Source organism: Mustela erminea, chromosome 10 (genome assembly GCF_009829155.1).
Source record: "Mustela erminea isolate mMusErm1 chromosome 10, mMusErm1.Pri, whole genome shotgun sequence".
NCBI lineage: Eukaryota > Metazoa > Chordata > Mammalia > Carnivora > Mustelidae > Mustela > Mustela erminea.
This window is the reverse complement of record NC_045623.1, coordinates 57017491-57031662: the sequence shown is the minus strand read 5'-3', so window position 1 is coordinate 57031662 and position 14172 is coordinate 57017491. Positions and strand designations below refer to the sequence as shown.

The 14172-nt window shown below is 41.9% G+C and overlaps 1 protein-coding gene across 1 annotated transcript in view; it reads left to right on the top strand.

Moving 5' to 3' along the window:
• Positions 1-14172, top strand: part of CACHD1 (cache domain containing 1) — a 206392-nt gene that overhangs the window by 118973 nt on the left and 73247 nt on the right. Inside the window, exon 4 of the mRNA XM_032303323.1 lies at positions 10391-10497. Within this exon, the coding sequence (XP_032159214.1) occupies positions 10391-10497 (107 nt within the window). The remainder of the gene's footprint in view (positions 1-10390; positions 10498-14172) is intronic.

Genomic DNA, 14172 nt, shown 5'->3' with positions numbered 1-14172 from the left:
TTCTTAGGCTTTACTTCTGTAAATATTCTGTTACCTAGATGATTCCAGTGATCCTTTCTACAGCTGCGGTGGGGTGGGTACTGTGTCCTCCCCTCCCCCGCCTTCCATTTTGCCCATGAGGAAGTAGACTCAGCTTGTGTCCAGGAGCAGGGACTAGAATTTGTCGGGGTTACCTGACTTCAAATCATTTTTTTTTAATGACAAAATATTTTGTCCTGTGATCAAATTGGAATGGCTTATATGCCAGTGGAAATGCCAAACATTATATTCCTTCTTAGAGTTTCACTTGAGGCTGTTGTATGACCTTCTAAAATTTCTGAGTTGGCCGAATGTAAACCTCCCATCGTGGGATTAGTCTGTTTCTCAGTCTTAAGACCATGTTCTTGAAGTGATCTGTGGCCTTTCTGTGCACACATGCACGTGTGTGTGTAGGTAGTAGGTGGATATCTGTACCTCAAGGACTGTCGGAAAACACATCTGCCTTTGGGTCAGCTGACGGTCCTACTTTCTGGCTTTTCCTTGGGTGACCCTTTATGCCAGGACGGGAGACCTGTCAGCCTGCTTAAAATACTGAATTTCACCAATAGCCTTTTGTGGATTTTAGGAAGAGCTGATCCTCTGATACCCTTTTTCTTTCTTCTTCTTCTTCTTCTTCTTTTTTTTTTTTTTAAAGCTAGTCTCTAAAAGAAACAAGATGGTAGACTACCCCAGCTTTAGCAAAATAGACCGCAGGGTTGCAGAGAACCGCAGGCTTTCCTTGAGCTTTTCGTATGTTTCTTGTGCAAATAATACCCAAGTGATTTCAAAAGTTGCCAAGACTGAAGAACCATCCCGTCTGTAATCTCTTTCTGGGGACTCCATTTGGCCGAGTGTGATGCTGCGCACACGGCTTTACGAGCTCTGCGATGCCGTGTCAGTGGGGCTTCTTGAGGACCCGGCCCTAAGTATTCCGCATCTTTTATTTCATGTTTCTTTCGCCGAAGGGGGAGATTGGGACAGGCCTCTTCCCTCTCCACTGCGTATGTGCCTGGGAGAATGAACCAGCTCGTCTGCGAGGTCATCTGCTAACTCTGAGGTTCTTAGCGCTTCTCTTTGATGTCTGTGTCCTACGACTCACAGTTGACTATTTACCAAGGAAGAAGCCACACAGATTTCCAGTCTCTAGTCCCGGGAAGTCTCTGCCCTCTAAGGTTTCATGCATTTATTCATTCAGCAGACATTGATTGACTGAAGTCTTACTCTTTACAGCTGACGTTGGGCCATAGGCCCTGAGAACACACACAGTCCTCTTAGCAAGAGAGAGAAGCTTATAAATACATGACTGTGTGGTACCTTCAACCCTTCCTAGAGGTCAAGTGGCAGGTTGGACATGGGGTGTGGGTCAGCACAAAGAGACCTGTGAGTCACGCCAGTCCTCTGCCTGCTTGCATTCTTCTCTTTTTCTAAGTACCTTCTTTCTTTTTCATATACCCCTGCCACAACCTGGTGATGAGGAAGACAAGGATAAATGTTGAATGTGGTTGTGGAGCTACTTCCAATCCCTCTGATGTCACCCGGGCAGTGTTCCAAGCTTCCATGAGAGAGGGGAGTGTAAATGAATAATACCTCCACTTTGAATCAACACACAGACACGAGATCACACCAGGGTCTCCTCTCCGTGATCTGTGGGGTGGGAAAATGGTGGAAAAGGGAGCTGGTTGGTAGGACACTTAGACTTTAGTAAAGAAACTTGATTGCTCTGAAAGCCTTGCCTTCCAAGGCTCTTTGACACGGGCCCTGTTTCTGCTGTAGCTGAGTTGCTGAAGCCTGAAGGTTTAATCCTCAATACTGATAAGAACAAAAAGAATGTGACTTATCTCTCCAATCTTTGCAGAGATGGAAGGAAAAACCATTTCTGGGAACGTGATTACATGTTATTTGACAGCTTTTCAGTTTGCCCATTAATTTAGGTGTTTGAATAAGTAAACTTGGCGTGGGGGGGGGCTCAAGTATCATTTACTTTATAAATGTGATAGTTCCTTTTTGAAGTGATTCTACTCTTACCCCTTTCCTCTGCCATTCTTAGAGTTTAAATATTTGCCAGTGCAGATGTTTGATTTTTATCTTAGCTCTCTCTTTAACTTTATTCTCATGGGTGGTTAAGTGGAAGATAAGGGGGTTCTTGTTTAATTCTTTTCAACTGGTGTTGCTCAAATATTTGGAGAGCGGACACTTCCCAGAAAGAATGAGCGGGAACCTGGTTGGTTGGAAGTGAAGTGATCTCTCCCTCTCCTGGTAGACCAGCCACTGTTAGGTTGTTTCTAGGACCAGGGGGTCTGCTAGAGGTGAGCATTTCTCCGTGTTCAGGCCTTCTTTGAAAGGCTCCTAAAGCTACCGGTCAAGGTTACTGTCTTTTCTGTGCTTCCTAGAGCACAGAAAGTTCCCAAAATGGAACTTGGTAGTTCAGCAGCCCTGGTGGCAAGGACCAGCCTTGTGTTGTAAACTAGATCGGAGTCTCACGGCATTTGTTCCACATCAGCTTCTGATCTCATACCAGATTCTGCTTCCAGAAGAAATAGTGGGATTCTTTTTTTAACCTTTTGCACCTGTCTTTGCATTTTAGGCATGATTAAGAACAAGCAAACAAGTCAGAAATATTCCCCTGTCCCATTAGCTGTCATCCTAGTGGCTTTGTTAATGAACTCCACTAGCAGTTTAAGCCTTGCTCTTCTGAGAGATCCTCAGGGATTTGCTTTTTAAATTATTGCTTCAAAAATGTATCCATGAACAATACCACATTTCACCATCACCCTGGGAATCCACACTGTGGGTGTGGTTTTTGTGTGCTAAGTGATAAATTGGGCAGGCTTCATTGGAAATGTTGAGGAAAACCCAAGGTTCTGAGTGATTTGCCTGGCAAATCATCTTCCATAGGAAATTTAAACAAAGACCAAAAAAGAGATTCAGGAAGTAAACCCCAACTGGTGTATGTGTCTCTCTCCTTTATGTCTTTTTCTTTCTAAACTGGGACTCCGCTGAAAAGTTGATTTACACTGTGAATCGCGGCTGAATGAAATCCAATTGGAACTCACTCGAACACTGTTTTGATGTAAGATTCAAAGCTTCTGCAAATTTATTTTATCTTCTACATTTGCTGATCTCCTGCTTGTAAATCCTGTTGAAGGAGAATAAAAATGACTGCAGCCTGATGGGAATTAAATGTCTGAAGTTCAAAGCAGTTTGCACATCAGAGCAAACGTCAATCAAATGAACATCTTGCAAGCCAGGCAGGGAGTGAATTTCTCCATGGGGAAGAGATCAAAGTGGGAGTCACAGTTCTGTTTTCTCCCTCGGGATGCAGTTTCGATCAGTTGTTCATGAAAGTAAATCCAGAAGGGAAGTTCCCCCCCCCCAAACTTACGGGCGTAGGAAAGATAGAGTTATTTGAAACTGAATTTCAGGCACTGGTTTTATCTTATGAAAATAAGTACAGAAAGCAGTCCTAATCCAATATCTCCTTTTTTAAGAGAAGGGTCTATGGGAGATTTAGATAAGATCATTCTCTTCTTATAATTTCTTTTAAAAGCACATATATAAAGATAAGTTGAATTGCCCTGCTCATTTTATATGACAGTCTATGATTTTACCAGTGCTTGACCTTTTCCGTAAACCTGGAATTACATAAATGTGACTGGCAGCTAATATACTTCTCAATGAAAAAAATCTTTTAGGTAACTCCTAAGAGTTACTGAGTTTTTTTTTTTTTTTAAGGTTTATTTATTTATTTGACAGAGATCACAAGTAGTCAGAGAGGCAAGCAGAGAGAGAGGGGGAATCAGGCTCCCTGCTGAGCAGAAAGCCCGATGCGGGGCTCGATTCCAGGACCCTGAGATCATGACCTGAGCTGAAGGCGAAGGCTTTTAACCCACTGAGCCCCGGAGGTGCCCCGACTGACATGTTTTTATAAAGTATTATAAGCATGAACTTTACATTTCTCTGAGTTGCCAAATTGGGCTGAATAGTAGGTTTCTTTTTTTTATAAATAGTATTTTGGAGAAGCACATGCACATATAATGCATTCTTGTCTTAGGCAAGGCAACCTTGTCTTCTCTGGGGATTGGAGGGGCCTCGTGTCACAGGGACAGCTAAGTAAGTATTTCTCATAGAGTCCAGTAGTAATCTGGAGACCAGAAGAGAAGCAGACATTAGTGAGTGTGGATGAGTGGAGGGTGGAGTGATAACAAGGGGGTTTTTCCTCTTCTAGTTACATCTAGCTGACTCACCCGCTTGGGACACACGACTCTGCTGTATCTCCAAGCCCCCGGTCAACACCTGCTTCCTTACCTGACTGGCACAACCGTGCGTAGGCAGCAACAGAAGCAGAGGGAGGTTTCTTTGTAGACATTGTGTGTTAACTCAGCTGGGGGGGGTGCATGCTCCCCATGGCTGAGGTTCAGCATCTCTGGAGGAACTCAAGACCACTGAGATTATTTTGAGACTGTTCCCACTTACAGAATACCATCTGGCAGGAAGCAGGAGGAAGGAGAGTAGGTGACGGGTCTCCTAACGTGGGGGCTTGATAGGAGTAAGTTCATTTAAAACCACCAGCATCCACCACAAGTGTATTACTCAGAGGAAGAATTAAGTCAGATTTCGGGATGAGGTGACAATCTGCTCATCATTCACTCATAAATTTTGACCCCCCCCCCCCACACACACACATACACCCATGTCCTTGAGCCAGCAAGACAGAGGTCAGCTTGCCCTCTGGCTAAGGTTCTCCTGGAAGGTGGGTATTTCATTCTAAAACATCAGGATTGTCCTCTGGATTCCTTGAGAAGAGAAGATTTCACGTATTTTTATTTTGGGATCAAGTTTGAGCTCTGGAAGCCGGTGTGTTTGTACCACCTCAGTTGGGGCTCTCCTGAGTGGTGTTTCAGTGTTACGCCTCGCCTGCCGTCCCAGTAAAACCTGAGCTGTGGCCATTGTCCGTTATGTTCTGCGTGCTGCACTCGTTGCCCCATGTGAGAGGTTTCAGAATTCGGTGCATATTTTTCTTTCTTGGTATAGTCTTATTTCTATTATCTTTGTTGTACATAAACCGTTTTTACAAGGTTCTGAGGTTATCAGAATGCCGGGGTCTTTCAGCGGAGAGCTTTGGTACCAGGAAGGGGAGAAAAGTGGTGTGAGCCGGCACCCTGTCTACAAGCTCTCTCCTCTGTGCTGCGAATGCACGTGTGCACTTGTGTACTGTCCTACCCACCGGTTCCCCTCGGATTTCAGTGCTGAATGGGAGGGGAACTTCAGGCTTTTCTAGAATGAAATAAATTCTCTTAATGGCCAATTCCATAGCTATGCCACTAGTGAACATTTAAGTTATCAACCATCAGTACAGAATACCTGCCTTTAATACCTTCTTCCTCCACATACTGGCCTTTGTCCATAGAGCTCTTTCTCTGTAGCTATGCATCATGAAGTCTTATGTTTAGCTACTATCATTTTCTTCTTCTTCTTCTTCTTCTTTTTAAGATTTTTATTTGAGGGAGAGAAAGTGAGAGAGAAAGAACATGAGAGCAAGGGAGGGGAGAGGCAGAGGGAAAAGCAGACTCCCCACTGAGCAAAGAGCCCAACATGGGGCTCCTTCCCAGGGCCCTGGAATTCTGACCTGAGCTGAAGGCAGACGCTTAACTGACTGAGCCACCCAGGGCCCCCAGCTGCTGTCATTTTCTGTTAACTGAAAAGCAGTGATTTCCCCTATGCCCTGCAATCTTTCAGAGCACTCTTTTCCTCTGAGATAATTGAATTCTACTTCAGCTATCTTAGGTAATGTTTAATGATAATTCGTTGATTTATTGAGATACATTGTATTCATTATGAACAAGAGCTGGAATATATTTTCACATCTTGGTTCTGTTTGCTTCTCAGCTGTGAACCTTGGGCTTCTTTATTTAGCATTTCTGTGCCTCAGTTTCCAGGCATTTAAATGGTGGTAATAATAGTACTTTTCTCATGCTTTGTGAAGATTAGATGAGGTAATCTATGCAAAGCACTTGGAACGTATGATGAGCACTTACTAGCTGGTAACTGTTACTAACACATCCAGTACTCGTTCTTACTATCTATTAAATGCCTACTGTGTACCAGGCTCTTCATAGCCATTTTCTGATTGAATTCTTAACACAACCTTATGAAATAGGTATACTATCGCCATTTTATGGATGAGAAAAACAGAGGCTTAGAAATCCTAAATTATGTTTAAGAGGTATACAGCAAAATGTAGTTTGAACCCAAACTGCAGTCCAGGTTCGTGTACCTCTCACTCCTGACTGTGACTTAATCGTGTTCTGCCCCACTGGCAGTGCTTTGGTCATCATTTGACAGAGCACGTGCACAAACAGGGAGAGGAAGAAGCAGGTCCCCCAGCCCAGCAGGGAGCCCAATACGGGGCTGGATCCCAGGACCCTGGGATCATGACATGAGCCAAAGGCAGATGCTTAACCAGCAGAGCCACCTGGCAGCCCTCATTATAATTCATATTAAATTTTTGTTGACTGGTATTTTGTTACTATAAATAGAATCTAAAACCACACATCACCTATTATGACACTGTCTTAAACCTGATTACAAAACAATGCTCAGTCAGTTGAGTGTCTGACCTTGATTTTGGCTGAGGTCATGAGCGCAGGGTCATGGGATCAAGTCCCATGTTGGGTTCCACGCTGGGCATGGAAACTGTTTGGGATTCTCTCACTCTCCCCTGGCTTATGGGTACACGTATGTGCTGTCTGTCTGTAAAACAAAAAATTTTTTTTGTAAAAATAAATATTAAAAACATATACAATGTGGGATTCAGACACAGAATGGCACTAGCATGTTGGAGGAGGAAGGGCTCAGCATGGGCTGGAACTGACAAGTTTCAGGGAGGAGGAGAATGAAAGCTGGGCTTTGTTGAGTGCACTGGACACTGGAAAACATCATAGTTGGGATCCAACAGTTAATGGACCAATCTGGTTAGAACTGTAGGAGATAGTGGGAAGAGAAGGTTGGGTGAATTATTGGTGACAAATACTACATTGTGAAACCTTTTTATAACTCACATGTTTACTGAGCACTTTTGTTAATGAATCACTTCTGTGTTTTATTGTTAGAAAAATATTTTTGTTAATGTTCTTCAAGATGATCTTTCCAGTACAGAAAGGAAAGCAACCTGTAAAAATAGTTTCCTCTCTGTGATTCCCCAGGAGCAGCTTTTCATTTAACAAAGACCTGGGGAATCTATTTGAGTTTAGCACCAGGCTGCAGACTTCACAAGGAATGGGCTGATGGTCTGCGTCCTGGCCCTGGAGACTCCATCCAGGGAGACAGGGCTTCTCACCAAACTTAAACTACTCCTGGAAGAAACTGTCAATAACTCTTGAGTTGCTCCTTCCGGCAAGTTCTTATTATGTGTCACTTAAGTTAAGCAGTGTGGTGTGTGGCTCATCTTTGGCTGGGATGTTGGGTGATGGGTTCAAGCCTCTCTTCATGGTGTCACTTTTCTCAGCTGGGAAGTGGGTTGGTCTGAAACAGGTTTGTGGGATGCCTGGCTGGCTCATTCAGAAGATCCCATCACTCTTAATCTCAGGGTCATGAGTTCGAGCCCTATGTTGTGTATAGAGATAACTAAGATAAATAAAACCCCTACAAAAATAAAAGGGGTTTGTAATTTGTGCAGCACAGTCCAGATGTAAGTTGCAGGCATACCTACAAATTACTCTGTTCTCTTGATTCAAATTGGAAGACCTTCTGACTTTGAGAGTACTGTTTTTGAAGCATACTTTAATGTACCCATGTTTATACAGAAAACCACTCTACTGCTTTATTTCTAAAGGAATAATACAAGGCAGGATTGATAAGTTTCTTTTTTCTGGAGAGCCTGCCAAAGTCAGTTTCCTGGGCCTTACCTCAGACTCCTCCAATCAGACCCTTCTAGGGTAGATCCTAGGAATCTGCATTCCAGCGTGCATCCCACATGGTTCTGATACCAGAGACTTTCAGGAATTAGGAACCACATGTGTGAGTTCTGGTCCTCTTTTGCTTGGACCTCCGGAACTTTCCAGGTAGAGGCCAGAACAGGGCTAAGCATTGGCACCATGGAGCCTCATAGAACATCAGTGAATAGGAATGCTTGGTTTGACGAAAACAGTGCTAAATGTTATATATATATACATAGTGGTGCCTGCCCTCAAGGAGATCTTATCTGTTCATATAGCGATAAGAATCTACCCATAAAAAATACTCAAATGGAGCCATAAATTAAAAATCATGACACGTGCTTTGGGAGAAGATGGAGGCATTTGATACAGAATGAGAAATCATCCACAGTCAGGATAGGGCTTTTCTGGGAGAGTAATAAGTGAGTAGAGAGATCTGAAGGCTGACTGGAAAAATAAGAGAAACATACAGAATTGAACTTGTCCAATATGGTAACCACTCTTTCGCTGTGATTTACAGTTAAGATAAAATTATACAGAATAGAAAATTTGGTAGGTTCACTGAAATTGAACACTTTTAAAAATTTAATGTCTAAGCTCCATTAGCTCCATTTTAAATGCTTAGTAGCCACATGTAGCTACCATAGTAGACAATGCAAAAGTAATCCATTTTTTATCATTTCAGAGAATTCTCTTGGACTGCCCTGATACTGGGCCAGGGGTGGAGAAACAAGTCTGGCACTCTGCCGATTTTTGGAAGATTAACAATGGTGGGGTTTTTGCAGTTGGGGTAGGGACTGGATAGCCAGCCCACAAAGCCTGAATATTCTGTGGTCCTTTCATTTAAGAAGCACATGAGGGAGTAGGTTTAACGTGGCTGTCTAGAGCAAGGAGAGCAGGTGAGCTCCTTGTATAGTGCCACTCTTGCGACACAGATTTCAAATGCTGCAAGAGAGCGATAGTGAGATCACCTTGCTTTGCCCCCATGCACACAGGCAGCTGCTGATGTATGAATTTATTCCTTTCTCTCCATCTGTGGTTTTTGAGGCATCGGTCTCTTGTCTAGACAAATTGGAGCAGGTCCAAGGAAGGGCAACCACGTTGGTGAAGCAACTGTGTCCTTGGAGGTACAGTTGACAATGTTGATGGAATTCTGTCCTGGGTTGGAGGCTGAACTAAAGTTCTCTTAAAATCCAGTTACCTCTTCCTTTGAGATGATATGTATTCCAAACAAAGCTGTTTAACTTTCGTTTTAGAACCCAGTGCACCATGTAATCATCTAGTCCCCTTGCTTACGCAATCAGTTCAACGTTGTAATTCTTACGTATTATGAGATGTGATCAACAGACCATCAAAGTTCATGTGAATATTCCAGTGGATCTTGACTTTTAGGACTGTTTCTTCCAGGTCATAAAGCTTCTCTACCTGTGTAAATGGAGTTTCAGCAAGGCTACTTTTTATCTGAGGTGTACGTTTTAACACAAATTTTTAAAAACCCTAATTTCAGATTGAGTTAATTTCATGGGGGAACTCTTAGCGATTTCAGGAGTCTTATCAGCAAATGAAATTCTCAATGGGTTATTTAGAAATTTAAGATTTTTGGCTTTTGTTACTTCTAGATTAAGTTCACATAAAAAGTCTGGTAAGAAAAGAAGTACTCATAGGGAATACATAAGGTTGAGATGGTACATTTTCCTATGATTTTTTTGTAGCTTATTGTTTGCTCTAGCAAATGAGTCACTGATTACACTAGTATTTCTTTATCAGCAACTAGTCTTAAGAGTACTTGCATTGTTCTAGCTCTAGTCCTCGCCATTGTACTACCATTGGAAATCAAAAAGACCTTGGCCTTATTTATATTGCAATCCAGGATGTGCAAACTCTGTGTTCTACACCACGAGAGGAACTTTTTTGTCTTTTTTTTTTTTAAATTTCTTCTTTAGATTAGAAAGTTGAGGCTCAGAAAAATTGGAGTTTGTCTAGAGTCATATATTTAATAGTGAAAAAGCAGGGAATCAAGTCTAGATGTTTCCTACTCCACAAACATTTTTTTTCCTTCACTACTCAAAATTTTTGTTCTTTTTCACGGTTTTCAGATAAGATAAAGACTTGTTTCATATATACCATCAGAGCTTAAGTCTGAATTTTGTCAAACCTGTTTTCTGTATGATTTTACCTGACTCAAATTCATTACAGTGAGAATTGGATCAAAGAATGGTTATTTTTTTTAATCTCCTTAGAACTGAACTTGATTTCTAAAGCCTTGTAGAACACATATTTTTTCCCATACTGTTCTGAAGTGATTTTTTTCAACTTCTAAAATCTAAATCATAACTTAATGTTTATGAGCTTCCCTCATATGCAATATGAATTACCTTGGTTTTTTAAAATTCATTAACCACTAAATAAATATTGCTAATTCTCTTCTGTTGTTTCAGATTTGATGGGAACTTTAATACCAATGTATCTAGAACAATTAGTTGCGATCGACTTTCTACCACTGTTAATAGCCGGGCCTTCAATCCAGGACGAGATTTAAATTCAGGTCAGTAATCTCTTGGTTTATAAAGGTGAACTGTAGGTCCACCAAATTCAGGTTGAATAAATGTATTGCTTTAGACATTTTCCTTTAAGATTTGAAGAGAAAATAGCATCCATAAAATTGGATATTTCTGGAAAGTTGACACTCAAAAGAGGGAAAGGAAAAAGAAAAGAACTGACCTGTATTGGGCATTTACTATATAGTGTACATATGGTTAGATTCTTCATTATCTCATTCGTTAGGGGTTTTACATTTGTTATTTCAAAGATTATTTTGGAGACCCAGTTATCTTTGCAGTAAAAAGTATTGAATTTATATTCCCTACTTGTAATTTTCAGTTTGTTTTGGTGTTTCGGGAAAAAGGATAAGGGAGCATTTCTACTAATAAACAGTGCCATGATGCTATATATTGAAGTTGAACTTTTGTTCTCACTTTTGTTAAAACTTAGTAGAAATAACTATTAGAGCACCTGAATATAGAGTTCCAAAGGGACGTCATATCTCTGCTTTCTTGTCCTGGTGTTCCAGTTTATATTTCTCACCCTTTTTGTCTTGTTACGTGCATTTGTTGGTTGATGAGCTTCAGAACCACGGTTTCCCCTTTTAGGAGCTGGAAATACTTTAGAGATCACCTACCAGTTTCAGTCTTTAAATTGTACTAAGGAAAAATCTGAAACTCAGAAGGATCCCAAGGTTTCCCTTATTACTGAGGAGATAAAAGTTTATCTTAAACACAAAGGACTGTATTTCTCAAATTCCAGGTCTCTTGCAGACATGTAAAACCCTAGAGAAGCTGAGGAACAGAATATTTACTTTTAGAGCCCCATCAGTCTTGGTCAATGGGGAGAATTGTAACCTTTGGGAGTCGTATACACAAACCAGGTAACAGGTCTGGAAAAAAGGAACTGTAAGCTTTGTCGCTTAAGGATATTAAAACTTTAGCTGCTGGCTAAGGTCAACCTAAATATGTCAGGTACATCTTGTATAGACCAATACATAATGGATTCTTTTTTTTTTTTAATCGTTTGAAGAATCTGGAGACCATCTGGAGCAGGTGGGATTAACTATGAGAAGTTCAGTGAAAATATTTTTCATAAATAAGAGAGCATGGAAGAACATGGAATGGGCAGAGGAAATGAATTATGGAAGATTGCATAGTTGGCACAGAACACAGGCCAGAACTTGAATTTTCTAGTTCCCCAATTCAGTGTTTACCTTTCCCTCAGTTATGCTCAGTGACACAAGACATGTTGGGTCTGAAGACTTCAGCTTGAAATAGCAATTTTTAAAAAAATGATTTATTAGAGAGACAGATTGTGTACGGGGTTGGAGGGGCAGAGGAGAGAATCCCAAGAAGACTACCTGCTGAGCACAGAGTGACACGAGACTCAATCCCATGACCCATGATGAGATCATGATCTGAGTTGAAATCATGAGCCAGAGGCCCAACTGACCAAGCCACCCAGGCACCCCAAAATAACAATCCTTGAATAGAATCAGATACAAATGTGCCCCAGAAATACACATTTTGTGAAGTTAAAAATACGTTAAATGAACTGATAAGGAAAAAATATAGTCCGTTACTACTTTATATACATAAGATCTAGAAAGGCTCACACATAAACATTAATAGTTACCTTTTAGTGGTGAAATAGGGACATATTTTCCTTACCCATTTTCTTAGTTTTTTAAAGATTTTATTTATTTGAGAGAGGGAGAGACAGAAGCAGGCTCCCCACTGAGCAGGGAGCCTGATGCGAGCCCAGTTTCTGGACCCTGGGACCCTGGGACCCTGCCAAAGGCAGATGCTTAACCACCTGAGCCACCCAGGTACCCTGATTTTCTTGATTTTAAACTAAGTATGTGTTGCTTTTATAAACGGGGAAATAAAGCAAGAAGGAAGTACGGACTACTTCCCAATGCATTTTCACTCCTTTCTGGTAGACAGCAGCTTTCATGAGACCTGTCTGATGGTTGATCAACCCTCGGTCAGATGTCATGGTTCCAGACAAAGTTCCATTGCCCTCTGGCTGTGTGATTGGGACAGTAAGAAAGTGCGGGCTGGGGCCACACTGAGGGTGGTACACGGTCCCTTGGGAGCCAGAGCAACACTGTCCTGTCAGGACCCCTTGCCCCAGTGGGCCAGATGTTGGAGGATTTGGAAGCTGCTGCAGCCAGGGTTCCATCCTCATTGCCTCGTTTTATATCTGCTTGTTGTTCCTAGGGAGTATATTGTGGAGATCGCTGTCATTAATAGTCATATTGTATACCTTTCTGGGGTAAACACTTTCCTTTGTTCTAAGTCAGCTGTAAACAGCAAAAAGCTTCTATTCTGGGAGCTGGGGGACATAAATCTTAAAGAAAAGGGCAAGTAAACTTGGATGTCTGAGGGCAGCGAATGCTGTGGAGGAAAAGTAACACAGGGATGAGACACAGTGGTACTTTTGGCTGGGAATGGAAGCCGAGGGAGGAAGGAGGCAGAAGAAGGAGTCTTACTACTTTATAAAGGGCTCATCAGTGAGATCTGAATTAAGTGGGATTTTAAAACCATAAGAATAACTGAGGAAATGTATCCCAGGCAAAGGGTTTGAGTTAGTGTTTAGTGTGCTCAGTAACAGCAAGAAGGCCACTGTAACTGTGATGCAGTGAACAAGGAATGATCATAGAGGAAGAGACCAGAGAGGCAGCTGGGGGCTCACCAAGAGCCTTATTTTACTGGCCCTCATATGGACTTTAGCTTTTGCTGTGAATGAGCCAGGAGACCATGGTGGAGGGGAGGTGGGGCCAAGGAGCAAAATGGGCTTATGCAGAGTCACTTGACTAGACTTAGGTTAAAAGGCTTATGGACTGCCCGTGCCAAGAAAAAGATTACATCAGGGCAATGGTGGAAGCAGGGAGACCATGTAAGAGATTATTCCAAAATCCAGGTGGCAGGTGGCAGTGGCATTAATAGTGTACTAACAGTGGAGGTGGTTGGATTCTGACTATGCTTTGCAGGTAGGACCGTTAGGATTTGCGGGTGAATTGAAGGGTGGTGAGGAGTATATGTAAGAGAAGAGCTAGGAAGGACTTCCAAGATATTTGGCCTTATCAAAGAGAAGGACAGAGTTGACATTTACTATGACGGCAAATACTGGTTGCTGTCAGGGAGTCAACATTTCAGATGTAGAAATTTGAAGTTTGAGATGTCTATTAGATATCCACGTGGAAAGGTCTCCTAGGCAGTTGGTTATATATGAGTCCGGAGTCTGGGGACTGACATTTGAGATTCATTGGGTACAGGTAATACTTAAATCACGAGACCCAAAAAGATCACCTGGCAAGTGGCTATGGGCAGAAAAGAGAAGAAGTTCAGGATGAAGTCTTGGGACACTGTAGCACTTAAGGGTCACCAAAATGAAGAGGAAGCAGTGAGGGAGTCTGAGAGAAGGAAGTCAGTCTGGTAGGAGAACCAAGAGAGTCATCTTCTTGAATCCAAGTGAAATACAAAAAAGTATTTTTTTTTTTTTTTTTTTGTATAATATTTCAAGAAGCCAGGAGAGATCAGCTGGATTAAGTAGGCCCAGTAAGACAAAGGCTAAGAAAACGGACATTGGGTTTAGGAACATGGAGGTCACTGATGAATTTGACAGGGTTGTTTGGTGTAACAGTAGAATGACCAGTAGAATGGTCCTGGTT